The sequence below is a fragment of the Dama dama genome, chromosome 3 (genome assembly GCF_033118175.1).
Source record: "Dama dama isolate Ldn47 chromosome 3, ASM3311817v1, whole genome shotgun sequence".
Taxonomy (NCBI): Eukaryota; Metazoa; Chordata; class Mammalia; order Artiodactyla; family Cervidae; genus Dama; species Dama dama.
In genome coordinates this window covers 41,364,812-41,392,736 of record NC_083683.1, presented here as the reverse complement: position 1 = coordinate 41,392,736, position 27,925 = coordinate 41,364,812, and the positions used below count along the sequence as shown (strand labels likewise).

At 39.9% G+C, this 27,925-nt stretch overlaps 1 protein-coding gene across 2 annotated transcripts in view; it reads left to right on the top strand.

Moving 5' to 3' along the window:
* The window catches only part of FGD6 (FYVE, RhoGEF and PH domain containing 6), a 117,441-nt gene that overhangs the window by 26,278 nt on the left and 63,238 nt on the right, over window positions 1-27,925 (top strand). The window contains exons 3-5 of one of the 2 annotated variants that reach the window (XM_061125966.1): window positions 20,075-20,228; window positions 27,230-27,297; window positions 27,383-27,413. In XM_061125966.1, coding sequence (XP_060981949.1) covers window positions 20,075-20,228; window positions 27,230-27,297; window positions 27,383-27,413 — 253 coding nt within the window. The remainder of the gene's footprint in view (window positions 1-20,074; window positions 20,229-27,229; window positions 27,298-27,382; window positions 27,414-27,925) is intronic. The other variant, XM_061125974.1, reaches the window with a different exon arrangement.

Here is a 27,925-nt window from a genome sequence, read left to right as displayed (position 1 = left end):
TCGTTTATATGCTGTCTTCAGGAAACACTTCAGGAAACTGTCATAATCCACATGTTACGTGGCCTGATTTTTTTTTTTTTTACATTTTGATGGATGTCCAGATGAGGATGACTGTCTCCAGCCTCCTCTTTCCCTTGCTTTTTGACCTTTCCTTCCCAAGTATTAAAAAGAAAGTGCTGTTTATGAGGAATGCTTGGAATAATTCAGATAAGCAAGCTTAGAGAAGGGAGAATGGATTTTTTAAATTTTACTTATTTTTTAATTGAAGGATAATAGCTTCACAGAATTGTGTTTTTTTTTTCTGTCAAACATCAACATGAATTAGCCATAGTTATACATATGTCCCCTCCCTCTTAAACTTTGCTCCCATCTCCCTTCCCATCCCACCCCTCTACGTTGATACAGAGCCCCTGTTTGAATTCCCTGAGCCATACAGCAAATTCCTGTTACCTATCTACTTTATATATGTTAATATAAGTTTCCATGTTACTCTCTCCAAACATCTTACCCTCTCCTACCCTCTCCCTGTGTCCATAAGACTGTTCTCTATGTCTGTTCTCCATTGCTGCCCTGCAAATAAATTCATTGGTACCGTCTTTCTAGATTCCATACGTATGTGTTAGTATACAATATTTACCTTTCTCTTTCTGAATTACTTCACACTGTATAATAGGCTCTGGGTTTATCCACCTCATTAGTACTGACTCAAATGCATTCCTTTTTATGGTTGAGTAATATTCCATTGTATATATGTATCACAACTTCTTTATCCATTCATCTGTCAATGGACATCTAGGTTTTTTCCATGTTCTAGCTATTGTAAGTAGTGCTACAGTGAACAATGGGATACATGTGTCTCTTTCAGTTTTGGTTTCCTCAGGGTATATGCCTAGGAGTGGGATTGCTGGGTCATATGGTGGTTTTATTCCTAGTTTGTTAAGGAATCTTCATACCTCTTCCATAGTGGCTGTATCAGTTTACATTCCCACCAAAAGTGCAGGAGTGTTCCCTTTTCTCCACACCCTCTCCAGCATTTGTTGTTTGTTGAGCTGGTTGTTTATTTTGGAAATTAATCCTTTGTCAGCTGTTTCATTTGCTATTATTTTCTCCCATTCTGAGGGTTATCTTTTCACCTTGCTTACAGTTTCCTTTGCTGTGCAAAATTTTTAAGTTTAATCAGGTCCCACTTGTTTGCTTTTGTTTTTATTTCCTTTCCTCTAGGAGGTGGGTCATAGAGGATCTTGCTTTGATTTATGTCATCAAATGTTCTAGCTACATCAAATGTCCTAGCTAAGTTTTCCCTGAAGAGTTTTATAATTTCTGGTCTTACATTTAAGTCTTTAATCCATTTTGAGTTTATCTTTGTGTATGGTGTTAGGAAGTGTTCTAATTTTACATATTATTATATTTTAATTATAAAAGTTATATAGAATCCTTGTTTTAAAGAAATATTAAATGTAGAGATAGTGAAAAGTAAAATACACCCTTCTTTCCCTCTCATTACCCTCTTCTGTTCCAGCTGAGAGATAAGGGTTTTGAAGGATTGTTTGTTTTTGTTTTGCTTTTTAATATGGAAAGTTTTAGAATGAATGGAAAGTTTAGGGGTAGTTTATCTCTGTCCCTAGGAGGCTGTTGTTGTCTTGGAGGTAAGTGAGAAAGACAGAAGCTGTCAGCCCTGTTTCCCCCTGGGCAGGAATAGCATCTTCCTTCTTCTGTGTCACGTCAGTGCCTGACATGAAAACTAACACCCCAGAAGCGCAGTGAATGGCCAGAGTTAACACATATCACAGCTGGAGGAGTGGAAGTCGCTTTGTCTTTCTGTTGTTGTTTTAGTCTTTAATTAAGTTATGTCTGTCTCTTTGTGAGCCCATGGACTAGAGCCCACGGACTAGAGCCCACTAGGCACCTCTGTCCTTGGAATTCTCTAGGCAGGAATACTGGAGTGGGTTGCCATTCCCTTCTCCAGGGGATCTTCCTGACCCAGGGATCAAACCTGTATCTTCTTGGCAGGCGGTTTCTTTACCACTGAGGTACCTGGGAAGCCCCTTTGTCTTTCTACCTGGTGTCTTAATTTCTCTTTACTTCCCTCCTCTCTTCTTCTTCTATTTTTTTTTTTTTTTGTGCTTTTAGCTAGTGGCTCAATACAGAGGATCAGTGTTTTGAAGGCCTACTAGACTCCTTATGCTATTTAACCTCATGTGAAAGTCTGTACAAGTATTTGGCTTTACATTGCGAAGTGAAGTTCATATTGGCAAGGAAATCAGCAGTTTCATTCCACAAGTGACACTTGCTATATCATTTATAGGCCATCTCTACCTATATTGAAGTTGTTATACCTTTGAAGTTGTTATCATTGTGGTCATTTTGTGCCAAAGAGGGATGAAGCTAGCTTTTCGAAAGTTACTTTAAAAAGTATCTTGAGACTCAGCAGGATACCTTTAAGTCATTTATGTTGGTGATTGAAATTCTTTTAGAAACAGGAGACTGAATTGTGAAACTGAGCTTTCGGTCTTCCTGTACAAGTAGTAAACTATCACACAGAAGCAGTGAAATTAAACGTGGAAAACAAGCCCAGGAGTGACGTGCAAAACCACAGCTCACATGATCTCACTGCAGGAGTTCTTTACTCAGATGTGTGTGCTGGTGACGAGCTGTTTCACATGACTGACAATGCAGAAGCGTCTCTCTTGCAGTCCTTTTTGCTACAAGTCTAGACTTCTAAGTGTCTAGAGTACTAATTTTCTTTTAAATACTAGAGATGATCACACACACATACACATATATGAGGAAAAAGAGTGCACATAGGAAAGTAAACTTTCTATGTCTCAGACATTGTTACAGCATTATTTATATTAATTCATTTAATTCTCATAAAACCCTGTCAGGTAGACACTATGATATCCCCATTTTATGGATGAGGAAATGAGACATATTGGGGTTAAGTCAGTTTCACTTATCTAGTAAATGCTTAGGTGACGACTCAGTTTTGCTCCAAGGCAGAGTGTTTCTAGCATCTACTCTGAGAAACTATGAAAATGTGATGAAATGTTTGTGACCCTGCAAAAGTGCATCCGTTTATCTCACTTCTTGAATGCGTGTTTATTTTTACTTCCCTTCTATTTTCTCTGACTCGCTCTAGAAAATGTTACCCAAGTTTGATAGAAATGTTGTGATTTTGTTTGTTTCCCAGTCAGGGGAGCCAGAGATAAAGGAGGAGCAGGTCAATAATGTAACTAGTAAAAAAATACACTGATATTGTTTTATGGAGGACACAACTTTCCTGAGGCCATCTGCAGACTCTCAGTCAAAAAATGGACCTGTATCCAGTGTACTCCGAGGAAGAAATGGGTCCCATATGGTTCTTTGGGGTTGTTGACAATTCATAGTTGATCTAGAGTAGTCTAAGAGAAATGGTAAATACAGTTTTCATGTGTATTTTAAATAAGGAAGTGGACTGATTTATTCATAAGCGATAGTTTAACCTTCCCCTCTTTAGCTACTTACGGGCTACCAAGAAGCCTACTATCTTTTTCCTCCATGTCAGTGGGAAATCCCAATTACGGGTTGTGGTTCCTGTTAGAAAATGGAAAGACTGAAGTAGGCTTGAATACAATAAGATCTCGAACAGTAAGCAGATTTTGGTTTAACTGCTGATTGCCTCGTAATTCCCCACTATTTTATTATAGTGGGGTCTGTATTTAATACATTTTATTTTGTGTGACATGGGATATGTCTTGTATCTGTAATAATAGCAACAATACCTTAACTTGAAGATGGCTTGTGTTTCTCCTGGCAGAGTCTGTGTAGATGTAAATACAAAGTTTAGTTAGGAATTCATGAAGCTAGGTTCATATACCCTTCAATATGATGTCAGGATAATCCTATTAGAAATCACCAGTGCACCTGCTTTGTATGTAAGGATCCCAGAAAATGACATATTTTTTGGTAGGTGTTTTGGTTGCATTCTATTCACCCTGTTGATGAGGGAGGGTTGAGGATGGCCAAACATTGACATATAAGCTTGACAGCAGTTTATCAGTTACACACTCCCTGGGGGAGGAGGACTTAGCATTCCACATAAGTTCACACACACTGGAAACAGAGTGAACCACCAGGAGCTGTGGGAGCCAGACTTTGTAGTATCAAGAGGATTCCATGGGAGAGTGTGATTGGCTAGTTTCAGTAATTTCACATGTTGACTGGGAACTAAAATCACCTATTCATGGATAAGCTGCAAGAGTCCCTATGGTAAAGAAGGTTGTTTGACTAGGGGGCCTTATCTGAGGGAGCAGAGTGGGACGCACAACTTGTAATTAGGCCATTTGGGGCCCTCTTTGTTTCACCCCGATGTCAAAGCAGAACACTGTATTGGGCCCTTATACCATAGTGGTTTCAAGACTGAGTCACAATCAAGAGTGTAGCATGGGCAGAGGACCTGGTCATATTTTCCAAAAATCTCACCATGTTTTCAGTGACTGTTAGGATTATGATGAAAAGACATTAGCAGAAGCAATGTGGCATGTACGATTGACACAGAAGCGTGTGGTCACCCTGTTAGAGATGGTAGTCAGAAGGTGAGCTGTTCATCCCTACCTACTACCTGACTCCCCTGCTAGGTTCCCTGTCTAGTGTTGAAATTTGATAAAGCTAAGGGGAAGGGTTGGATTTGGATCCCAGCTCCCATCACAATTGGATTACTTCTTGACTGTCTTGCTTGCTTCCTAGCTGTAGGAACCTCTAACTAGTAAATCTCTTCATTTCTCATCACACAGAAATGCACTCACCCTCCTATCACCACCTCCCAATCACCTGCCACATCACTCTCATTTCTGCCTCCATGCCTTTGCTCACACTGTTTTCCCTTCAGTTCTCTCCTATTTAGGAGACCTTTGTTCCTCCTTTCATTCACTGAAGTATCTTCTCCCAGGTGCCCATACCTCCAGTTTATCTGATTGCCTTAGTCTGCACGGGGTACTTCTTTCTCTGGTTCTGTAGCCCTTAGTGCCTGTGAGCTGCCTTTAACATTTAGCATGCACTTACTTTTAGTTGTTCTCTGTTTAGAAAATGGTCCCTGCCTTTACCCTACTTACTGCAGTTATCCTGATTCCTTTTGCCTTTATTAGTTTAGGAAAGTCTCAATCAGCAGGTAAAAAGAAAAGCAACCAATAGAATTTACAGTTTGAACATCATCTGTGACTAATTCTGCTAGACTATCTTTATCCAGTGCCTAAAATAGAATGCATAATAAGCCCACAATAAATATTTATTGAAATAAATGCTATAGCAGTTTTATATATTAAATATTATAATATATGAATTATATGTGTCAGCTTAAGAAATATTCACAACCTTAAAGTTGAGAGTTACGTTTTATTTGGTGGAAATTTTTAGGACTTAAGCCCAGGAGGCAGCTTCTCACATAATCCTGAGAGAACTGCTTCAAGGAGGCAAGGGAAGAAACCAGGTTTTACAGAATTTTCACAACAAAAGGCAGGTAGCTGGAACATCAAGAGATTTTTGTTAATTAAACAACAATTAATGAAAGGAAACCAAATGTTTCAAATTAAGTAATTTAGTGTTTTTCTATGTACGAGAAGATGCATGAGTCTGGGCTCATTGAAATCATTCCTTTCATATGCATCTCAGCTATCCTGGGGTGAGTATCCTGTGTTTTTTCACATCCTGAGTCCCTCAGTGCTCACCAAAGGGAGTGGCTATAGCCTCATGGTTGCCAGATTTAGCAGGTATTCTTTTCCTTCCTGAATGCCCTGGAGGGCTGGAATCACTGATGACTGTGACATCCTTGTTTACTGACATGGCCGGAAATACTCCATTTCTCACATGTGTGAAAATATATGTCTATATGTACAATATATGTGTATGTGCATATGTGTGTGTATGCGTGTCTAAATATGAAGTGTCCTCATATATTCATCCCAACCTCATTATTTCTGGTGGCCTCTATTTGGTGTGGTACTAATGAATTACATGTTACATAATGAAGAGTTAAAGGGAAGAAATGATGTTGGGTCAACATCTCTTTATTTAAACATTAGTTTTCAACAAAATAAACACCATATTTGCTGCAATAAGAAAACTGGATTGGGAACCTGCTATATTTAATTTGGAAGCAATTCTAAGCTCAGTAGAATTCTTTTCCTATTTGTGTTAACAAAAAGATTTCTATTATCTATATTGCTTGAAGAGCATTTTAAAGAATCATTCGTTCCTCAAATCCCTTAAGAAAGCAAAACTGCTGGTAATTAAATGTTTGGTACTTATTTTAGCAAGCGCTTGTTTCAGAAGACATTTTTATAACAGTTTATTCCTCTGTAACTCAGAACAGCTCAGGCTTGAACCAGATGCCTCCCAGCTAAATTCGAGGGACATGCATGTGTAATTGTGTCTGACCCTTTGTGATCCCATGGACTGTAGCCCTCCAGGCTCCCCTGTCCATGGGTTTCTCCAGGCAGGAATACTGGAGTGGGTAGCCATTCTCTTCTCCAGGGGATCTTCCCGACACCGAGATTGAACCTGTGTCTCCTGCATGTCCTGCATTGCAGGTGTATTCTTTACCCACTGAGCCACCTGGGAAGCCCCAAGCTGGGGGGACAGGGGTGTCTGTTGGATTATGATTGGCTTTGGAGTTCTCCTTTGTCCTTAAGATTGGACCAGGAGCTCTGGAGGGCATGATCTTATAGGTGAGGAGTTCTCCCACAACCCAGACAGAGCCCCCTGGGAGATGCCTAATAATATGGTGCTGTTTACTGTAGTCTCCTTAATAGATGTGTGGTTACTCTGTGGCCCCTGTAGACTGTTGAACAATCCCTTTACAATCTCTCTTTCTTTTTTTAAAAGCTATCAACTGACTGGCCAGAAGGTCTCTCCTCCTACCTATTATCTAGAGACTCATGCCAATGGTTTTCCTAAATAAGCCCCTATATAATGACTGTAAGAGAAGGCATTATCTATGTATCTTTCCCATTTAAGAAGCAATTAAAGGGAAAAAATAAAGGCACTCTTGAAAATACGCAGAAATCTAAACCTGGGGTGTGGGCAGAATGTCTAAAGAGTTGGTGCTCTGATTAAAACTTTTCAGTTTCTGAGTTTCTGGGATGTGTGTGTTGTCTTTGAAAAAGTAAGTAGAAATGTTTTGTTTTGTTTTTTTTAAAGCAGGAAAGGGTAAATAATGAAGTCTGTCATCTCTGACTGTAGCCCCAGAGGCAATGATTTTTATCAGCTTCTTCTGACTTTTTCGGGCTTCTCTGGTGGCTCAGAGGTTAAAGCATCTGCCTGCAATGCGGGAGACCTGGGTTCAGTCCCTGGGTCAGGAAGATCCCCTGGAGAAGGAAATGGCAACCCACTCCAGTATTCTTGCCTGGAGAATCACATGGACGGAGGAGCCTGGTGGGCTACTGTCCACAGGGTCACAAAGAGTCAGACACAACTGAGTGACTTCACTTTCACTTTTCACTTTTTTCTGACTCTTTCTAGAGATATCTACCAGGATATTTGTGTCTGCTGCCTGTCTGCATACATTTTATATGCACATATTTACGTAGATAGACACATGTGCACATATATGTGTGTGTGTTTCTTTTTTACACAGATGGATGCACACTGCTCTGTGCCTTGACTCCTCTTGAACCTTGCAGTATTCGTGGAGAGCAACCTATATCATTGTGCATAGACCTGTTTCATTTTTAAAATAGCTGTTTAGTATATCATTGTATGAATGTGCCCAGTTTGTTTAACCAGCCTCCTACTAACGGCCATTGATGGAAACTTCTTTTAATTAAAACTGCTTGTTTTGTTGTTAAACCTTACTGACTGTGAAAGCTGCTTATGTAAAGTGCTCACATCTGGGTAGGTTATCTTCTGCTTTAAGGAATTTTGAATTCCATTTGGTTTTTTAGCCAGTTTTCAGAGTTGTCCTTCCGTGTGTATCTGTGCTCTGTCACTTATCCTATCTGACTCTTTGTGACCCCAAGGACTGCAGCACACCAGGTTCCTCTGTCCATGGGATTTTCCAGGCAAGAATACTAGAGTAGGTTGCCATTTCCTCCTCCAGGGGATATTCCCAACCCAGGGATCAAACCTGCCTCTCCTGATCCTGATTTGGCAGGCAGATTCTTTACCACTGAGTCACCTGGGAAGCCCTTGTCCTTCTGTGACTGTACTTTAAACAGCAGCCTCAGGGTACTGATCTTGATTTTGTTTCTGTCAGGAGAATACAATTTTAAGAATCCTAGTGATAGAAGGATGGTACTGATGAACTTATTTGTAGGGCAGCAGTGGAGATGCAGACATAGAGAACAGAATTAATGGACACGGGTGAGGGGCAGGAAGGAGAGGGTGAGACAAATGGAGAGAGTACCGTGGAAGCATATATGTATAAAGCATAAAGTATATGCTTTACATATTTTACCATATGTAAAATAGATAGCCAATGGGAATTTGCGGTATGACTCGGGGACCTCAAACTGGGATCTGTAACAACCTAGATCTTCATGACTCAGATAATCACAATGGTGTGATCACTCACCTAGAGCCAGACATCCTGGAATGTGAAGTCAAATGGGCCTTAGGAAGCATCACTACGAACAAAGCTGGTGGAGGTGATGGAATTCCAGTTGAGCTATTTCAGATCCTAAAAGATGATGCTGTGAACGTGCTGCACTCAGTATGTCAGCGAATTTGGGAAACTCAGCCATGGCTACAGGACTGGAAAAGGTCAGTTTTCATTGCAATCCCAGAGAAAGGCAATGCCAGAGAATGCTCAAACTACCGCACAATTGCACTCATCTCACACGCTAGTAAAGTAATGCTCAAAATTCTCCAAGCCAGGCTTCAGCAGTACATGCACAACAGTACATGCACAACTTCCAGATGTTCAGGCTGGTTTTAGAAACGGCAGAGGAACCACAGATCAAATTGCCTACATCTGCTGGATCATTGAAAAAGCAAGAGAGTTCCGAAGAAACATCTATTTCTGTTTTATTGACTATACCAAAGCCTTTGACTGTGTGGATCACAGTAAACTGTGGAAAATTCTGAAAGAGATGGGAATACCAGATCACCTGACCTGCCTCTTGAGAAACCTGTATGCAGGTCAGGAAGCAACAGTTAGAACTGGACTTGGAACAACAGACTGGTTCCATATAAGAAAAGGAATACGTCAAAGCTGTATATTGTCACCCTGCTTATTTAACTTATATGCAGAGTACATTGTGAGAAACTCTGGGCTGGAAAAAGCACAAGCTGAAATCAAGATTGCCAGGAGAAATATCAATAACCTCAGCTACGCAGATGACACCACCCTTATGGCAGAAAGCAAAGAATAACTAAAGAGCTTCTTGATGAAGGTGAAAGAAGAGAGTGAAAAAGTTGGCTTAAAGCTCAGCATTCAGAAAACTAAGATCATGGCCTCCGGTCCCATCACTTCATGGCAAATAGACGAGGAAACAGTGGAAACAGTGGCTGACTTTATTTTTTGGGGCTCCAGAATCACTTCAGAGGGTGATTGCAGCCATGAAATTTAAAGACACTTACTCCTTGGAAGGAAAGTTATGACCAACCTAGACAGCATATTAAAAAGGAGAGACATTACTTTGTCAACAAAGATCTGTCTAGTCAAGGCTATGGTTTTTCCAGTAGTCATGTATGAATGTGAGAGTTGGACTGTAAAGAAAGCTGAGTGCTGAAGAATTGATGCTTTTGAACTATGGTGTTGGAGAAGACTCTTGAGAGTCCCTTGGACTGCACGAAGATCCAAGCAGCCCGTCCTAAAGGAGATCAATCTTGGGTGTTCGTTGGAAGGACTGATGTTGAAGCTGAAACTCCAATACTTTGGCCAGCTCATGTGAAGAGCTGACTCATTTGGAAAGACCCTGATGCTGGGAAAGATTGAAGGCGAGAGGAGAAGGGGACGACAGAGGACGAGATGTTTGGATGGCACCACCCATTCAATAGGCATGAGTTAGGGTAGGCTCCGGGAGTTGGTGATGGACAAGGAGGCCTGGCATGCTGTGGTTCATGTGGTCACAAAAAGGCGGACACAACTGAGTGACTGAACTGAACTGAACTGGACAACCTAGATAGAGGGGTGGGAAAGGCTGGGAGGGACATTCACGAGGGAGGGTACATGTGTACACCTATGGCTTATTCATGTTGATGTATGACAGAAATGAAACCAATATTTTAAAGCAGTTATCCTTCAATTAAAAATGAATAAGCAAAAAAGAATCCCAGTAATAAATGTGTTTCTGAGGAAGGGGATGAAAGTGGAATTTATGAGGGTAGAAGTTGCCCCTGGAAAATGAAGCAGACCTGATTTTCAGAGTTCATTACACAAAGCTAGTTTTTGTTATTTTTATTTGTTGTTGTTTTCTAAAGCCAGATTTAAATAATCTAGTTTACATTTCGGCGGACGCTGGATATTTTTCTGTGGTTTGTTTTTCTAAAGCTATAGATCCCCAGCTTGCTAGTTTTAAAGTCTTGGATGTTAATACCTCTAAAACTCATTGACAATGAGTCAAAACACTAATTGTGTACATTTTATGCTGCAAGTTGTTTTTTTTTTTTAATCTTCTTTTTGGTAATAAAAACCTCCTGTGCTATCCCTTATTTTAGTGATTTTATTTATTTATATTTTGTGGTTATTAAAACATTTAACTCCAAAAAGTTAATATACTACATAAGTGTGTTCAATTATATATGTACATACACACATACATATAGTTGTTTTTGGTCGCTCAGTCATGTCCGACTCTTTGTGACCCCATGGATGGCAGCATGTCAGGCTTCCCTGTCCTTTACCATCTCCCAGAGCTTGTTCAAACTCATGCCCATTGAGTCAGTAATGCCATCTAACCATCTCATCTTCTGTTGTCCCCGTCTCCTCCTGCCTTCAGTCTTTCCCAGCATCAGTGTCTTTGCTAATGAATTGGTTCTTTGCATCAGGTGGTCAAAATATTGGAGTTTCAGCATCAGTCCTTGCAATGAATATTCAGGATTGATTGCCTTTAGGATGGACTTGTTTAATCTCCTTGCAGTCCAAGGGACTCTCAAGAGTCTTCTCCAGCACCACAGTTTGAAAGCATCAGTTCTTCAATGCTCAACCTTCTTTATGGTCCACCTCTCACATCCATACATGACTACTGGAAAAACCATAGCTTTGACTATACAGACAGGTATAGTCTGCAAGTACAATCTGCAAAGTAATGTCTCTCCTGCTTTTTAATATGCTCTCTAGGTTAGTCATAGCTTTTTTTCCAAGGAGCAAGCATCTTTTATTTATTTATTTATTTGCAAGCATCTTTTAATTTCATGACTGCAGTCACCATCTGTGGTGATTTTGGGGCCCAAGGAAATAATCTGTCACGGTTTTCCCATCTATTTGTCATGAAGTAATGGGACTGGATGCCATGATCTTCATTTTTTGAATGTTGAATTTTAAGCCAACTTTTTCACTCTTCTCTTTCACTTTCATCAAGAGACTCTTTAGTTCTTCTTCACTTTCTGCCATAAGAGTGGTGTCATCTGCGTATCTAAGGTTATTGATATTTCTCCTGGCAATCTTGATTCCAGCTTGTGCTTCTTCCAGCCCAGCGTTTTTCATGGTGTACTCTGGATATAAGTTAAATAAACAAGGTGACAATATACAACCTTGATGTACTCCTTTTCCAGTTTGGAACCAGTCTGTTGTTCCAAGTCCAGTTCTCACTGTTGCTTCTTGACCTGCATACAGATTCTCAGGAGACAGGTAAGGTAGTCTGTTATTCCTGTCTCTTTAAGATTTTCCACAGTTTATTGTGATCCACACAGTCAAAGGCCTTAGTATAGTCAATGAAACAGAAGTAGATGTTTTTCTAGAGCTCTCTTGTTTTTTTTTGTGATCCAGCGGATGTTGTCAATTTGATCTCTGGTTCCTGTGCCTTTTCTAAATCCAACTTGTACATTTGGAAATTCTCAGTTCATGTATTGTTGAAGTCTGGCTTGGAGAACTTTGAGCATTACTTTGCTAGCGTGTGCAGCTGCTGCTGCTGCTAAGTCGCTTCAGCCGTGTCCGACTATGTGCGACCCCTTAGACGGCAGCCCACCAGGCTCTGCTGTCCCTGGGATTCTCCAGGCAAGAACACTGGAGTGGGCTGCCATTTCCTTCTCCAATGCATGAAAGTGAAAAGTGAAAGTGAAGTTGCTTAGTTGTGTCCAACTCTTCGCGACGCCATGGACTGCAGCCCACCAGGCTCCTCTGCCGATGGGATTTTCCAGGCAAGAGTACTGGAGTGGGTTGACATTGCCTTCTCCTTGCTAGCATGTGAGATGAGTGCAATTGTGAAGTAGTCTGAGCATTCTTTGGCATTGCCTTTCTTTGGGATAGAATGAAAACTGACCTTTTCCAGTCTTGTGGCCACTGCTGAATTTTCCAAATTTGCTGGCGTACTGAGTGCAGCACTTTCACAGTATCATTTTTTAAGATTGGAAATAGCTCAACTGGAATTCCATCACCTCCACTAGCTTTGTTCGTGGTGATGCTTCCTAAGGCCCACTTGACTTTGCACTCCAGGATGTCTGGCTCTAGGTGAGTGATTATACCATTGTGGTTATCTGTGTCGTTAAGGTCTTTTTTGTATATTTCTTCTGTGTATTCTTGCCACCTCTTCTTAATCTCTTCTGCTTCTGTTAGGTCCATACCACTTATGTCCTTTATTTTGCCCATTTTGCATGAAATGTTCTCTTGGTATCTCTGATTTTCATGAAGAGATCTCCAGTCTTTCCCATAGGAAGGTTTTTTTATCTCTCCTTGCTATTCTTTGGAATTCCACATTCAAGTGGGTATATCTTTCCTTTTCTCCTTTGGCTTTCACTTCTCTTCTTTTCTCAGGTATTTGTAAGGCCTCCTTAGACAACCATTTTGCCCTTTTGCTTTTCTTTCTTTATATGTGTGTGTGTGTGTGTGTGTTTATATATAATTTCTTTTTCTGAAATCAGTAATAAAAGTCTCAGCCTTACTTACTATGGAGACATCAGTGTTTATTTTTAGTCAAAGCAGTTAGCAGTGAAGAAGACCTATGAGATGATCTGGTTTACATCTGAGCCCAGAGGGGTTACACTTGTGGAACTTGAGCCTTGTTGAAGTCAGATAAATTTGTTTCAAACTCTTTGTTATCTCTTGGCTTTTATGTTGTGTCACTCTGGCTCTGCACAGACAGAAAATAATCATGCAAGATCCTGTGTTTGGAAAACCTGAAAGCATGATGTGATTATATGAGTCTTGCTTTATTAGAGAATGAAAATGTTATGTAGGGCAAATTCCCAAGTTATTCCGTATTTCCTAAAAGAGAAATCTTTCTTATTTTAGGGGTTGTTCCTAGGAAAGTCATGTGCGTAGTGGGTAGAGAAAATTCCACACATACTGCATAATTGAGAAGAGGACCTGAAAATAAGAAGATGATGAATGGTTTTTAAAATTCATTGTTGCTGTTTTAACACCTAGTTTTCAAGTTGACAGTGGAATCTGTAGTTCCATAAAGGAACTGAAGTGAAAGAGTAAAAAGTTTTTTGGGGAAACTAAATAAAAACAAGTTTCCAGTGAAAATTGTAAACCTGTCTTATATACTTTACATTTTATAATATGTGACTTCTTTTTAAAAATTTTTTCCTGATTTTCCCTTGTTATGTTCATCCTTCAAGTTTTCCTTGGTCGTTTTCCACACTTATTCTGTGATAAATATGAAAGTAGCTAAAGGAAGCACATAATCACCAAGTCATAATGAGACAGCATTTGCAACAGAATTTTGACATCTTGAAGACTAGCAGGCGTTCTGTTCAGTTTGGTCCAGGAGTAGAAAGAAGAGACGAAAGATGACAGAAATTGGGATTTACATGTTGTCACTTGAAAATGAGAGAGAAACTTTGCAGGTGAGAATATTGGAGTGAATTTCTTTTTTTCACACTAGGGAGAAATTACTTGGAATATTCTTTGTTTTGTTGTTGTTTAGTTGCTCAGTCGTGTCCAACTCTTTGCGACTTCATAGACCGTAGCCTACCAGGCTCCTCTGTCCATGGGATTTTCCAGGCAATAATACTGGAGTGGGTTGCCGTTTCCTTCTCCAGGGGATCTTCCCAACCCAGGGATCGAATCTGTGTCTCCTGCGTTGCAGGAGGATTTTCTTTGTTTTAGGGGCTCCAAATAAGATCACAGGCAAGAGAGGTAAAAAATAACTGGATTTGCCAAAACTGCTTTCAGTGCTTTGAAAACATGTTCTGTTAATTCTGCTCCTCTTTTCATTTCTATGTCATCCTTGGCTTTCTCCCCTCCCCTTGCTAGACTCTAATTTAATAGAGGTTCACAAGGATGTTTTGGTGGTGAACCCTGGCAACTTTTATGCCTAGCTTGGCTCCGTGCACGTTTTATGTTTCTAAACACTCTTTGAGGAAATAGATAAAATAGGAATTTTTTTTTTTTTTTTAAGAATTACTTTTTAAAAAGAGAGATCATCCTTGATGTGTAAAAAGAGAAGTTTGATGTATTTCCAGTATAAAATTTACTGTTTATATATAGAAAATAACATGAACAATAAGTCAATTTTTTTTTGTTTAAGTGATGACAGTAAATAATCACCACTCCAAACGCAAGGATCCTTGGCACGTGAGATTGAAGAAACAGTTACCTAATCAGTAGAAATTTACTTCTGGCTTTCCTTGTCTCTGTTTTTATCCCAGTGTACTTTTGGAAAGGATGGCCTGCAAAAGGAGAGCCCAATTTTGACTCTGTTTTGGTTGTTTATGCAACTTACTGTCCTTTTATTTCAGTTACCAAATTATGTAGTAACTGGGCAAGAAAGTGTGGAGGAAACACTGTGTCTTGTGCCTTTAACCCTAAAAGCAGACTGTGTTAGGATGCTATCTTTCTGACTGTGGGAAGGGAGTGTAGGGAATGGAGGAGCCTGAACTCAGTGACCAGCATAGGTAAGAAATCCGTGTTTCATTATCAGGAATCTAAAATAGATAGGTTTGAAAGCTGTTCTCGGTTATATGGGAAGACAGTGTAATCAACAGTTTTTCTCTGTTTAGTCATGTAGAGATGAGCATGTATGTGGGTTCTAGGCGGCATCTTTCCTGATTTTGCTGCTGACTCCATTATCTTTCTTTTAAAATCAGATCCTTTGTTGGTGTATTTCTGTTTCAATTGGCGTGTCTCCCTCATTCTGCTGGTGACTGTTCATGAAACCTTGAAGGAAAACTTGAGTTTTTTGCCCCCTCTTTACCCTAGCTCTGGTGATGTTTTTTCCTTGTATGTCCAGCCCTTCCTCTCAATTTCTGATGTAGCTACCCGGCTCAGGCTGCCTGCACTGTGGAAATTACCTCCTAGGTCTTCCTCCCTTTCTGTCGCTCTGCCTATCTCCATTTCAGTTCATTGGTTTTGGGGTTACAAAATTAATACTCCTAAAACCCTGTTTTGGTCTTCAAAGGTTCCTCTCCCTCTTAAGCTTCAGAAACTATAATTGATCTCTACTGTTTACCATCCAGGTATGTGGGGAGCTGCTTTAGCTTCAACTTAAGCTCTGAAATCATCAAGGTGATCTCACTGATGCTAATAAACAAGGACATCCTTTCCTCTGCTTGGAGGGGGTGGGATATGGGGAGAGAGGGGTAGGTACTGTGCTTACAAAACTTGATTGACGGAAGAGGTGCCGTTCTCCTCTCTGTTGGCACCAATGAGAAAGATGTGTAGGGATTTCCCTGGTAGTCCAGTGGTTAAGACTTCACCTTCCAGTATAAGGGGTGCAGGTTCGATCCCTGGTCAGGGAACTAAGATCCTACATGCCTCTCATCCAGGACAACTGAAACATAAAACAGAAGCAATATCGTAACAAACCCAATAAAGACTTTTTTTAAAAAAGAAAGAAGTATGGTAGTGACATGCATCTTGAAGATATATTAAGGAGATCTTTGAGGTCTACTGGAAGATTTCAGTCTCCTTGTTGAAGGCCTATAAGATGCGCATAAACTTTTCATGCTTCTTGACAGCTTGGCACCTGTCATCTTCTCCAAGCTTGTTTTCCATTAACTACTCACAAGAGATTCCTTTGGTAGGCAAAATGGTTTTTTTGTTTTGTGAATACCAACATTCTTCCGTACCACTGATGATGATGCCCAGATGTCCTTTTTCCTTTAAAAAACCATAGTTTTCCAGTATTCCCCCTGCTCCAGGCCTTTCTCTGTCATCACCAGTACCACATATATTATCTGAACTTCTGAAATTTAACACCCATTGGTTTCTAATATCCTTTTTGTTCATTCAGTAAAAAATATATTGAGTGCATATTACATATCAAGTAATGTGATGGCAGTTCAACTGAAAAAGACAATTTCCTTGTCCTTAAGAGTTTACATTTTAATGAGAGAAAAAATGTACCACCAAGTAAGAGCATGTAGGATTGAGAAGAGCCAGATAATCTAGTTTGGAGTAGGTAGAGGACGGCCAGGGAAGGTTTTCTCTAGGTAAGCAATTTTTAGAACTAAAATCGCCTGAAGTTGTATGGAGGTATATTTTGATCCTTGTTTTTAGTATTTAAAGTTTTTTATTTGTTTGATTCTTATTTAAATATTTAATTTATGTATTTACTTGCTTACTTTTTGTCCCCTTGTTCTTCAGTGTTAACTTTTGTGAGCTTTTGTGTCCCTGGATGGATGTGGCAACCAACTGGTTGCTGTCTTCTTTAAAATGGCTCTCCGAATGTTAATCCAGGAGACACCTTTCAGTGTTATTGAGACAAAATAAACCTAATTTCCTCAAGTGCCACAGCTGTGTTACTATTTGAAATTTTTATACTGTTGAATCTTAAAGAACTCACGGATAGGCTGACCCCAAAAATCAAATTACTGGGGTTTCGTTAAAACCAGCTTCTGATTCATTGGGGTGGGGTGGGACTGCGGTTTTATTTTTCTAAGAAGCTTCCTGGTGATGCTGAAGCTGCTCATTGACTGAATATGTTTTGAGTAGCAGAGTTTCAGAGGATGTGAAGAGATTAAGAACTAAGATAAAAGGCAAGTTGAAGGTATATTTCCTTCTACTTATATGGATGAATACAGCAGTTTGCATATCCTAACTCTCATTCACTCGCTCTCATCTAAATCACCTAATTACCCAGCTGGGTTGGGCTCCTATCCCTGCTCCAAGAGACAAGTGAATATTGCCAGTGATTTGACTATTCTGCTGTCCACCCCACTCACCACCCCAGGGGTGAATCTTCTCTGTGTCATGGGGAGCTGTGATAAGATATGCACCCACCTACCTGAGGCTGTGATATTATTCCCTGAGGCCCTCTGCCACTGAGTAATAGGAAACCTAACTTTGGCAGGAGGAAGTGTTCCTTTTGGCGTGCTGCCTCCCTCCAACTGGTTTGTATAACAGTTGGGCTTCAGGAATGGCTTCTGAGGCAAGTCTGTATCCTACAATGTGTAATCAGGAACTGGCAGAAATTTTAACTTTTAAGATTCCCGTTAGAAAATCTCATGACTTGTTAGGAATCTTGGCAGTTGAGTGACCTGCCCATGACCTGAAAAAGAAACCTGCCACAGTGAATGGAACTGTCGCGTTATTCTGCCTGAGTATTTTCCCTGATGATTTTCTATGGATCTTTTCCTGGCTCTTCTATTCTGCAAATATTCTTACAGACTGCAATCAGGAAAGCCATTACTACAGTCCTTTTCTTCCTGAGTCTTTACGAGTAAAGCTAGAATTATTTCTGTTGCCTTCCTTGGGAGCTTTCCTATGGAATTCCCCCTCACAGATTGGATTGCCACAATGTCTTTTAGATTCAAGAATTCTGTCTTAGTACAGAGTGAGAAATGTTGTTGCTGTCAGGCTGGTGAGGAGGAGTTGATAAATGGCCTGGTACAAGGGTTTTCAAACTCCAGCCTGTATCCCTTAGGGGCCCTGCATCACTATAGAGTTTCTGATTCAGCGGGTCTGGAGCAAGCTGGAGATTTTGTGCCCATCCTCAGATGTGGTTACATGAAAGGCAACAGTGATGACTAGAGAGGTGGGCACATGTTCACAAGAGCACATGGATTGTGTATTATGGTCACCATCATTACCTCCCAATACTTATAGATTTGTTAGTTGGTTTTTATTTTTATTTTTTTTTAGGTAAATAAGTAAAATGTTTGTTAAGAGGAAAAAGAGTCCAGCACGCGTAGACAGACACGTGGGTGGACTCAGGGGGAGAGAGAGGCACTGAGTCAGGCCCTCGTCGTGACTTGAATTACTTTTATGGGACATTTCTTCCAGGTTTCCTTTGGCCAGTCATTTCAATTTGCCTGGTTCTCAGTCCATACTTGGTCTACCTCAAAATTCTCCCTCGTGCGCACAGATCTCTTAGACACACATCTTAGACCACAAAGGCGTCTGGGTAGAACATCCCTTGACATGAGCCCCCTTTCTGTTAGTTGCTTTTTAAAAAAACAAAACAAACCTCTGAGACCTAAGGAAGCAACACCTCTTCTCGTGTTGAAACATTAACGTGATCAGTAACCCAGGCCACCTCTTATGAGGCCTCTTGGTTTGTGATAGTAGAGATTTGAAATTATCTAGAGTAAGGGTATATTAGAGCATAGAATAGGGGCATGTCGGAAACTTGCTCCTTACCCACCTTCCTGTCACAGAAATACATGTTGGGCTTGGTCTATTTTTTGTTTTTAAGATTTGTTTAGTTTTATTTATTTATTTTTGGCTGCACTGGGTCCTTATTGCTGCAGACTTTCTCTAGTTGCGCAGAAGAGGAGCTACTTTGGAGTTGCGGTGCTCCGGCTTCTCATTGAGGTGGCTTTTCTTACTGCGGGGCACAGGCTCCAGGTCATGTGGGCTTCGGTAGTTGTGGCTCATGGGCTCGGTAGTTACGGCTCACGGGCTTAGTTGCCCCTTGGCATGTGGAATCTTCCCAGACCAGGGATGGAACCTGTGTCCCCTGCATTAGCAGGTGGATTCCTAACCACTGGACCAGCAGGAAAGTGTCATTGGGTGTTGTTTTGGTTTTTTTAATACAATTTTTAAAGATCACTTTCCATTTACATTTATTACAAAATATTGGCCATATTCCCCATGCTGTGCAATGCATTTGAGTCTGTCCTACACCCAGTGTATTGTACCTTCCCCCTGCCACTGGTAACCACTAGTTTGTTCTCTGTATCTGTGAGTCTGCCTTTTTTATGTTATATTCACTGGTTTGTTGTTTTAAAAAAAAAAACAAAAACCTAACAAACATGTTTTTCAAGATGATCCATTTTAAATCCAAGATGAATTTGGATTTTTGACAACTGAGATGGGGAAAGGGAAGGGAGAGTTTGGTTGATCTCTTTCCATCCTTCCAGATCCCTTAGATGTGCTTTGCTTACCTCACACAATTTGTTTATGTGTGTATGTGTCTATGTATTAGTCACTCAGTCGTGTCTGACTCTTGCAACTCCATAGACTGTAGCCCACCAGGCTCCTCTGTCCATGGAATTCTCTAGGCAAGAATCCTGGAGTGGGTTGCCTTTCCCTTCTCTAGGGGATCTTCCTGACTCAGGGATTAAACCTAGATTTCCTGCATTGTGGTCAGATTCTACCATCTGATTCACCAGGGAAGCCCATATATATACACATACGTGTGTGTGTGTATAATTTTTATTTTTTGTTTTTGACTGTGCTTAGTCTTCACTGCGGTGTCAGCTTTTCTCTAGTTGTGGCGAGCAGTGGCTACTCTATAGTTGCAATGCTCGGGCTCCTCATTGTGGTGGCTTCTCTGCGGAGCACTGGCTCTAGGGCATGAAGGCTTCAGCAGTTGTAGCATGTGGGCTCACTAGTTGCGGCTCCCAAGCTCTAGGGCACAGGGTCAGTAGTTGTGGCACATGGGCTTAGCTGCTCTGTGACACATGAGATCTTCCTGGATCAGGAATCAAACCTGTGTCTTCTGCATTGGCAGGCAGATTCTTTACCATTGTGTCACTAGGGAAGCCCTCACAATTTGTTTTTGGTAGGATTTCTTGTTCTCAAGGGTGTCTAATGCAATATTTTCTATTGAAGCAGTTCTGGAGCATCCCAGGAGGGACACAGTGATCTGGACCTTGGTCTTGGCGACCTTCCTTCAGATGAAGAGGAAGTCATCAACAGTTCAGATGAAGATGATGTCAGCTCTGCTTCTAGTAAAGGGGAGCCTGATCTGCTGGACGATAAACAGGTATGTTGTTGGTATTTAAAAGTTTCTACTTTTGTGTTTTTGGGCCTCTCAGGACACTCAGAAGTAATATTTATTGTAATGATAGGCATAAAATCCTTCCTTAGTTTTCAAAACCTTATAAAACATCTCTCTAGTTTAATTCTTGCTATACGTGCCTGAGATGTTTTCCTATTTCAAAGAACATATCATTTAGAGATTATTTAGTAATTTTCGAGAAACTGTTTTTGGTAACGTCCTTTGATTTTCTTTTGATAATAAAAACCCTTCTTAGGATTGCTTCCTGTACTGCCAGTGATTCTATTTGTAAGAAAGGAATTAGATGCATTTCATATTCAATCAGATCTTTTTAGGGATAGAATAAAGATTGCTGTCAGTAGTACCTGAAGATGTGGTTTGAAATAATCCACTATGTGTGTGTTTTCTGTATACATGAAGTGGGATTGTCCATGTACTGGTAATTATTTAAGATGTATAACAGATACATGGGTGTTCATGACACTGTTTTTCTAGTTTGATATGAATATGTTTCATTTTAAATCATAATTCTTTGAATAAAGAAATAGTTGCAATGGAAAAAATTAGTGTTACAGCAATATCCCCAGAATGTGTTGAAATGTTACAGGAAAATGGAATTTGACAGGATTCACATAGCAAACTTATCAAGCCCTAGAGAAAATCCATGTCACTTAACTCCTGTGTCATAATTCATCAGACCATTGTGCTTCCTCTTTACTATAGTTTTGCTTTGTTTAAATTAACTTTCAGCCTTAAATGATTGGCACATGTTTTGTAATTGTCTAGATTTAAATTCAGTGCCACCACCTATGATCTCAATAGCCTTGGGCAAATTATTTAACCTCTTTGAGCTAAAGAACTCAATGTTTTGAAGAAAAATATAATACTTATTTCATAGAATTGTGTCACCTAAATTAGTTGATATATGTAAAGTCTTGGAATACTGTCCAGAACGTGATAAGAATGCAATGACTCTGATATTTATTAATCACAAGACTTCATTTCTGTGCTATAAAGTATTGGATCATGGAGTTGGGCGGAACCACTAGTTTCTTTTGAGGGTGATAAAAATGTTCTAAACTTAGCTTGTGGTAATGGTTGCACAACCCTGAATATTTAAACCATTTAGTTATATATTTTGAAAAGACAAAAATATATTTATGAAATGTAAATTATATCTCAGAAAAGTTGTTAGAGGAAGATAAAAATCCTGATAAAGGGAAAATAATTGTGCTAAGGGAAAGGTTAGTACAGAGGAGGAGGGCATAGCAACCCACTGCAGTATTCTTGCCTGGAGAATCCCATGGACAGAGGAGCCTGGCGGGCTACAGTCCATGGGGTCACAAAGAGTCAGACACGACTGAGTGACTGAGGACAGCACATGCATATCATACAGTCCTATGTACATCAGCCAAGGGGGGACCACAGATGTGGCTGTAGCCAGCCAATAACTCAAGGAAAAAAGGTGATGGTTTCCAAAAGAAGTCTTTGGAGTAGAAACATAGGAGTAGACCTTCTTTTATAACTTTTTTGATTTTAAATTTCTCAGTTTATTCAGCGGGACAGTAATGTTGTTCTGAGTCTCAAGCAGGCTAATAGTTGCCAAAACACTTTGCAAGTCTTCGTGACCCAAAGAAATTTATGCACATTAAACACGTGTAATATACTTCTGTGCTTGTGTTTATGGTCGATTGTATTAGTTTTGTAGGGAAGTTGTTACAGAGTACCACAAACTGAGTGTCTTGAAAACAGAAATATAATTATTTAACAGTTTTGGAGGTCAGAATTCCAAAATCAGGGTGTTGGCAAGGCTGAGCTCTGTCTGAAACCTGTAAAGAAGAATCTTTCCTCATCTCTTGCTGTGATTTGCCGGCCGGCCGTAGGGTTCCTTGGCTTATAGCCACAGCACTTCAGTCCTGCCTCCATTATCATGTGGTGTGGTGCCTCTGTGTGTGTGTGTGTGTGTGTGTGTGTCTCCTCTTCTTATAAGGAAACTAATCTTACTAGATTGGGAGCATACCATAGTCCAAGATGACCTCATTTTTAACTTACTACATCTGAAACAAGTCTATTTCCAAATCAGGTCACATTCTGAGGTTCTGGGGGTTAAGACTCGAACATTAATTTTGGAGGGACTTATTTCAAACTATAGCAAATACCATATTCCATGGACATATAATGGGCACATCACAAATATGTGTCTAGATGCCAATAACATTCCCTCACGAAGGTGCCAGACTCAGTAGGAGAGAAGAAAGAATGTGTGCTGCTGAGCCCTTATCTTTCACTTGTGAAGGAACTACAAGCTAATGTTCAGAAAGTGATTCCTGGAAAGGTATAAGTGCCACCATAAAGGCAAGAAAACTGCCCTCTACCACATCTGTGTGTCTGTGCCTGTCTATGGTGCAGGTTATTATACTTAATCTTCAAAATCGTCCTGGGGTATAGATTTGACAACTGTACTGTTTTTCTCTTCTTCACATGAAGAAAGGGACTTTTTAAAAACAGGTTAAATAACTTGCCTTGGAACCTCTGGAACTGAGGTTTTTAGCCAAAACCTGTCACTGCTAATAACTTAGTTTGAGCCACAGAATCTGAATGATGTTGATGGAACATGTTTGGGATGGAAGGAGTAGCCATGCTAATTTTTTCTTTCCAATTTTTTAGTCTTTATTTTCAGTACTTAATAAATGATTGTTTAAAAATGAGATCTGTTATTCATTCTGCTTTGTTATGGTTAGAATATTCACCACTATTCACCCCTCCTAAATATTGACTTCTCTGCCTCCCTCCCCCACAGTTTTTTTTTGTGTGTGTTTAACAGCTCATATAATACATACCATGAAGAGAGAGGTGAAAACCTAAGAGGGCTTTTTTTTTTAGTTCATCATTGTGTCACCTCATTTGTGGGATTATTTAATGATATGGAGATGTTTCTTGGGCAATCTGGTTGTTCAGTTTTTTTATTTTTAGTAGAACTCAAGTGATATAGCAGAGGTCTTTTACGAATTCTGTTTTAAAGTAATGGATAAATTTCACTGGATTTTACTTGTGAACAAATATGAAAAGAAGAGAAGACAGTTAAGAATTTACAAAGCTGGGCTGTTATCAGGAGATCAGAACATAAAACTAAATTTCAGATCAAAGGTTCTGTTTGGAATTTGTTTGGATTATTTTATTACCTTAACAAAGTAATCTCATTTGTGACTCTTGTTTCAACTTCCATGACCTGTGTACTTGGGGACATGCAGTTATCTAACAGGCAGCCTCCTTTGAAATGTGATGTAGTTTTAAGTGAGGATTTACATTGACAGAGAAGTTAAGACACCAAATAAGGCCTCTCTCTTGAGGTTTTACAGTGGGATGTACTTCCCCATCATAGTTTAACTTGGGTCAGAATCATGGTTCTTACAAGTTGGAGTTAATATAGAGCTTTTTATTTTGTTTTTTGGTTATCTTTGGCTTTCTCTCTACTTTGATTGTAATCCTCTGAATCATTTTCTAGTAGTTTCCGTCCTTCTTTAGCTCTGCCATCTTCCTCATTTAAAAGGTAAAGTAGAAAACAGAATATACAGACTCCTAGAAGTTTAGAATTGAAGCAGCAAACCTTTAATCATCTAGTCCAACATTCTGTTTCTTTTACATGAAATAGCTGTAATGAGCCTTTTGTTTGTTAGTTTGAATTTACATTTTCATGTTACTCAAAAGTAGTGCTCTTTGGTCTAGATTCTGAGAAAATGGTAGGCGCCCTTGTACACTTGCTCATTCATGCATCTTAAGTGCAGAGTGAACCAGGCACTGTGCTTGGTGCATAAGGGGGCAAGGGTGAATAAGATCACAGACTAGAGAGGATTTAGACATGTCAGCAAATTAAACACAACCCACTGGGTTAAGTCCTATAAACTCTACACCAGTAAGAGAATAATCTTGTCATCCAAATGACATCCCCAAGGGTGGTAGGGAGAGAATATAAAGGCAGCCTTTGTCAAGGAGAAAACGGAGTGCCTGCCACTTTAAAAGATGGGTTGGAATATAATGAGGAGAAATCTTTGGGAGAGGTGGAGGCGGTAAGGAGGGAAGTGGAAGCAGGACAGACATGTACAGGCAGAGCACACTTGGAGTTTCAGGGTGGTTCCAGTTTGGCTGGAGTAGAGAGTGCACACTGTGGAGGAGTAGGAATGAGACTAGTGAAGATAACTAGACCCTCACTGTAGAATGTCTCATACACATCGAAAAGAAAGCTCGGTGATAGGGGGCTGCTAATGTGCTTCAGCCTCAGAACAGATGTGATTATATTCGCAGTTTAGAACCTAGTAGTCTAGTGGCAGTGCAGAGAGTGGTTGCAATGGGGGTAAATCTAGAGCAAGGAAACCACTGAGATTACTGCAGTAGTGTAGACTAGAAATAAGGAGGCAATATGAAAGGACAGGAAAGGATTAATAAATTATTCAGAAGTACAGATCAACAGAGCTCAATGATTCAGTTGTGATCATAGAGGGTGGAGAAGAGAGTCGAGTCAGGTTTCTGGCTTTGACCAGTGGATATGTATAGTATCTGGCATATGAGTATTTTATGGCTGTTTAAGGAGTGACATCAAATTTTTTATTCTTTGTGAATCTTTTCCTGATTATGATCCTTGTCTCCTTCAAGATATCAGCACATTTCACAGTTGTCCTTATATATGAAAAGGGAAAGTGAAAGTATTAGTCACTCAGTCCTATTGGACTCTTCAGCTCCAAGCACTGTGGCCCACCAGATTTCTTTATCCATGGACTTCTCCAGGCAAGAATACAGGAGTGGGTTGCCATTTCCTTCTCCTGGGGATCTGCTTGACCCAGGGATCAAACCCATGTCTCCTGCATTGCAGGCAGATTTTTAACCATCTGAGCCACCAGGGAAGTCCATGTCCTTACGTATAGTTATTTGTATGTGTGGTTTGCTCCCTTGTTCATTTCTTGAAGCCTGGAGCTATTTCTTATTTATGTTCAATCCCTTCTTCTAGCATCTACTTTCATGCCCCATTTCAGAAGTACAAAATCAGAATTTCCAAGACAGTTACCTAGGAATCTGAAAATTAAGAGTTGCCTGGTGGTTTTATTTATTTTTTTAATTAATTAATTTATTTTAATTGTAGGCTAATTACTTTACAATATTGTGGTTTTTGCCATACATTGACATGAATCAGCCATGGGTGTACATGTGTTCCCCATCCTGAACCCCCATCCCATCCCTCAGGGTCATCCCAATGCACCAGCCCTGAGCACCCTGTCTCATGCATTGCCTGGTCGTTTTAATGATCAGAAGTGTTTTCAGATGCAGAGCAATGAATTAGCTGATGGTGAAGTTGTTTTCTCCTACTAACCATGCTATCAGATGATGGATCAGTTCAGTTCAGTTGCTCAGTTGTGTCCGACTCTTTGTGACCCCATGGACTGCAGCACACCAGGCTTCCCTGTCCATCACCAACCCCCAGAGCCTCCTCAAACTCATGTCCACCGAGTTGGTGATGCCATCTATCTCATCCTCTGTTGTCCCCTTCTCCTCCTGCCTTCAATCTTTCCCAGCATCAGGGTCTTTTCCAGTGAGTTGGCTCTTCACATCAGATGCCCAAAGTATCGGAGCTTCAGCTTCAGCACCAGTCCTTTCAATGAATATTCAGGACTGATTTCCTTTAGGATTAACTGGTTTGATTTTGCAGTCCAAGGGACTCCAAGAGTCTTCTCCAACACTACAGTTAAAAAGCATCAATTCTTTGGTACTCAGTTTCTTTATGATTCAACTCTCACACCCATACATGACTACTGGAAAAACCACAGCTTTAACTAGACGGACCTAAAGTAATGTCTGTTTTTTAAGGTGCTCTCTAGGTTTGTCATAGCTTTTCTTCCCAGGAGCAAGCGTCTTTTCATTTCATAGCTGTAGTCACCATCTGCAGTGATTTTGGATAGTGAATTACTAACTTCAGATTTTTAAATGATGGAGTAAAAATGGTACGTCCTTCCTCTTGGGAATGATTTCAGAATAACAAAGAGGATGAGGATAAGAAATATAAACTCTGCCTTCAGTGATATTAGGAGGCAGCTGCAACCCAAAATTACAATGAAAGTATTAGTCACTCAGTCTTGTCTTACTGTTTGAGACCCCATGGACTGTAGCCAGCCAGGCTCCTCTGACAATGGGATTCTCCAATCAAGAATACTGGAGAGGGTTGCCATGCCCTCCTCCAGGGGATCTTCCCAACACAGGGATCAAACCCATATCTCTTATGTCTCCTGCACTGACAGGCGGATTCTTTACCACTGAGCCACCAGGGAAGCCCAAACAACAGAAATGTATTGTCTCACTTCTAGAGGGGAAATGTCCAGGATTAGTGTATCAGCAGAGTTGAAGACTATGAGGGAACAATCTGTTCCAGGAAGAGCATATTTCTAAAAGGTATTTTCAGTAAATTGAGAAAGCCTATGGCTGTGATGTGTGAGGTTACAGACTACTGAGGAGCACTTTCCAGTCTGCACTTAAGTTGTCTGACTTAAGATGGCTTTACTGAAGGTGAAGTACTCTTATACATGCCTACTAAATAGTTACTAACTAAAATTACTTGCATGCACCCCAAGAACACAAGTTCATGTGGTGTCTTTAGGGATCATTTTCCCTGCAGAATGTAGCTTCAGTTTTGTGCCACTAACAGTGTGCCCCATTGGGCTTCTGGGGTTCCTCAGGGTAGTCCATGAGTCGAGCATTGATAACAGTGAGGATTACTGATTGCTTTCAGCTTCTCCTGTATGATGGTTTAATAACCAGATCTAATTCTTCATGTTTGCCATTTGAGACATTATATAGTATGAAATGTGTTCTAGTTGAAACCTATTTAAAAAAAAAAAGAAACCTAAAAGTATCAGAGCTTGAATGTACATCTGAGTAACTCCAAGCTGATCTTCCTTATCCTTTTATGAGTTCATGCTTTCTTAATGCACTCTTATCCACAGGGTGAAGATACTGGAATGAAACGTAAAGTCCATCATATTGCCAAGGAGATCATGAGCTCAGAAAAAGTGTGGGTATCCAGTTTCCAATTCAAAAGACTATTTGTTTCCTCACTGGTTCATTTAAAACATATCTCTCATTGCTGTTTTTTACAGGTTTGTGGATGTGTTAAAACTTTTGCATATTGTAAGTATCTGCTAATATTTTCTTGAAGTCTGACTATCTTCTTTTACATCTTTCCCTATCCTTCACTATGTTCAGTATCATTAAATTAACATGTATATACACGTATATGCTTTCTAGTACATGGTTATATTAGTAAATTCACACATTTATGTGAAGACAGAAATTTTCTCAAGTGCATTAATCTCATGTATGTATAGTATGCCAGATGATTTCTGAAAAATACAGCCTTTATATTTCTATCTCCAAATTTTTAAACTTTTCATCCTCATAATAAAGAGTTATTACAAGGATAATATTTCTTCTCGGCCATTTGCAGAAATCTCTGCTACAGTAGAATTTTGTACAGCAATGGGTAAAGAATGTTGGTGTTCAAAACTGTTTTTCTATATGAACAATTTCCTAGAAAGACACTTAAAATAGATATTTTACCAACAAACTTTTTTAAAGTTCTATTTTCAATTTTTGTAATTGTAAACTTGAACAAACCTGTTGGGAAACAGTTGCTGTGTCTG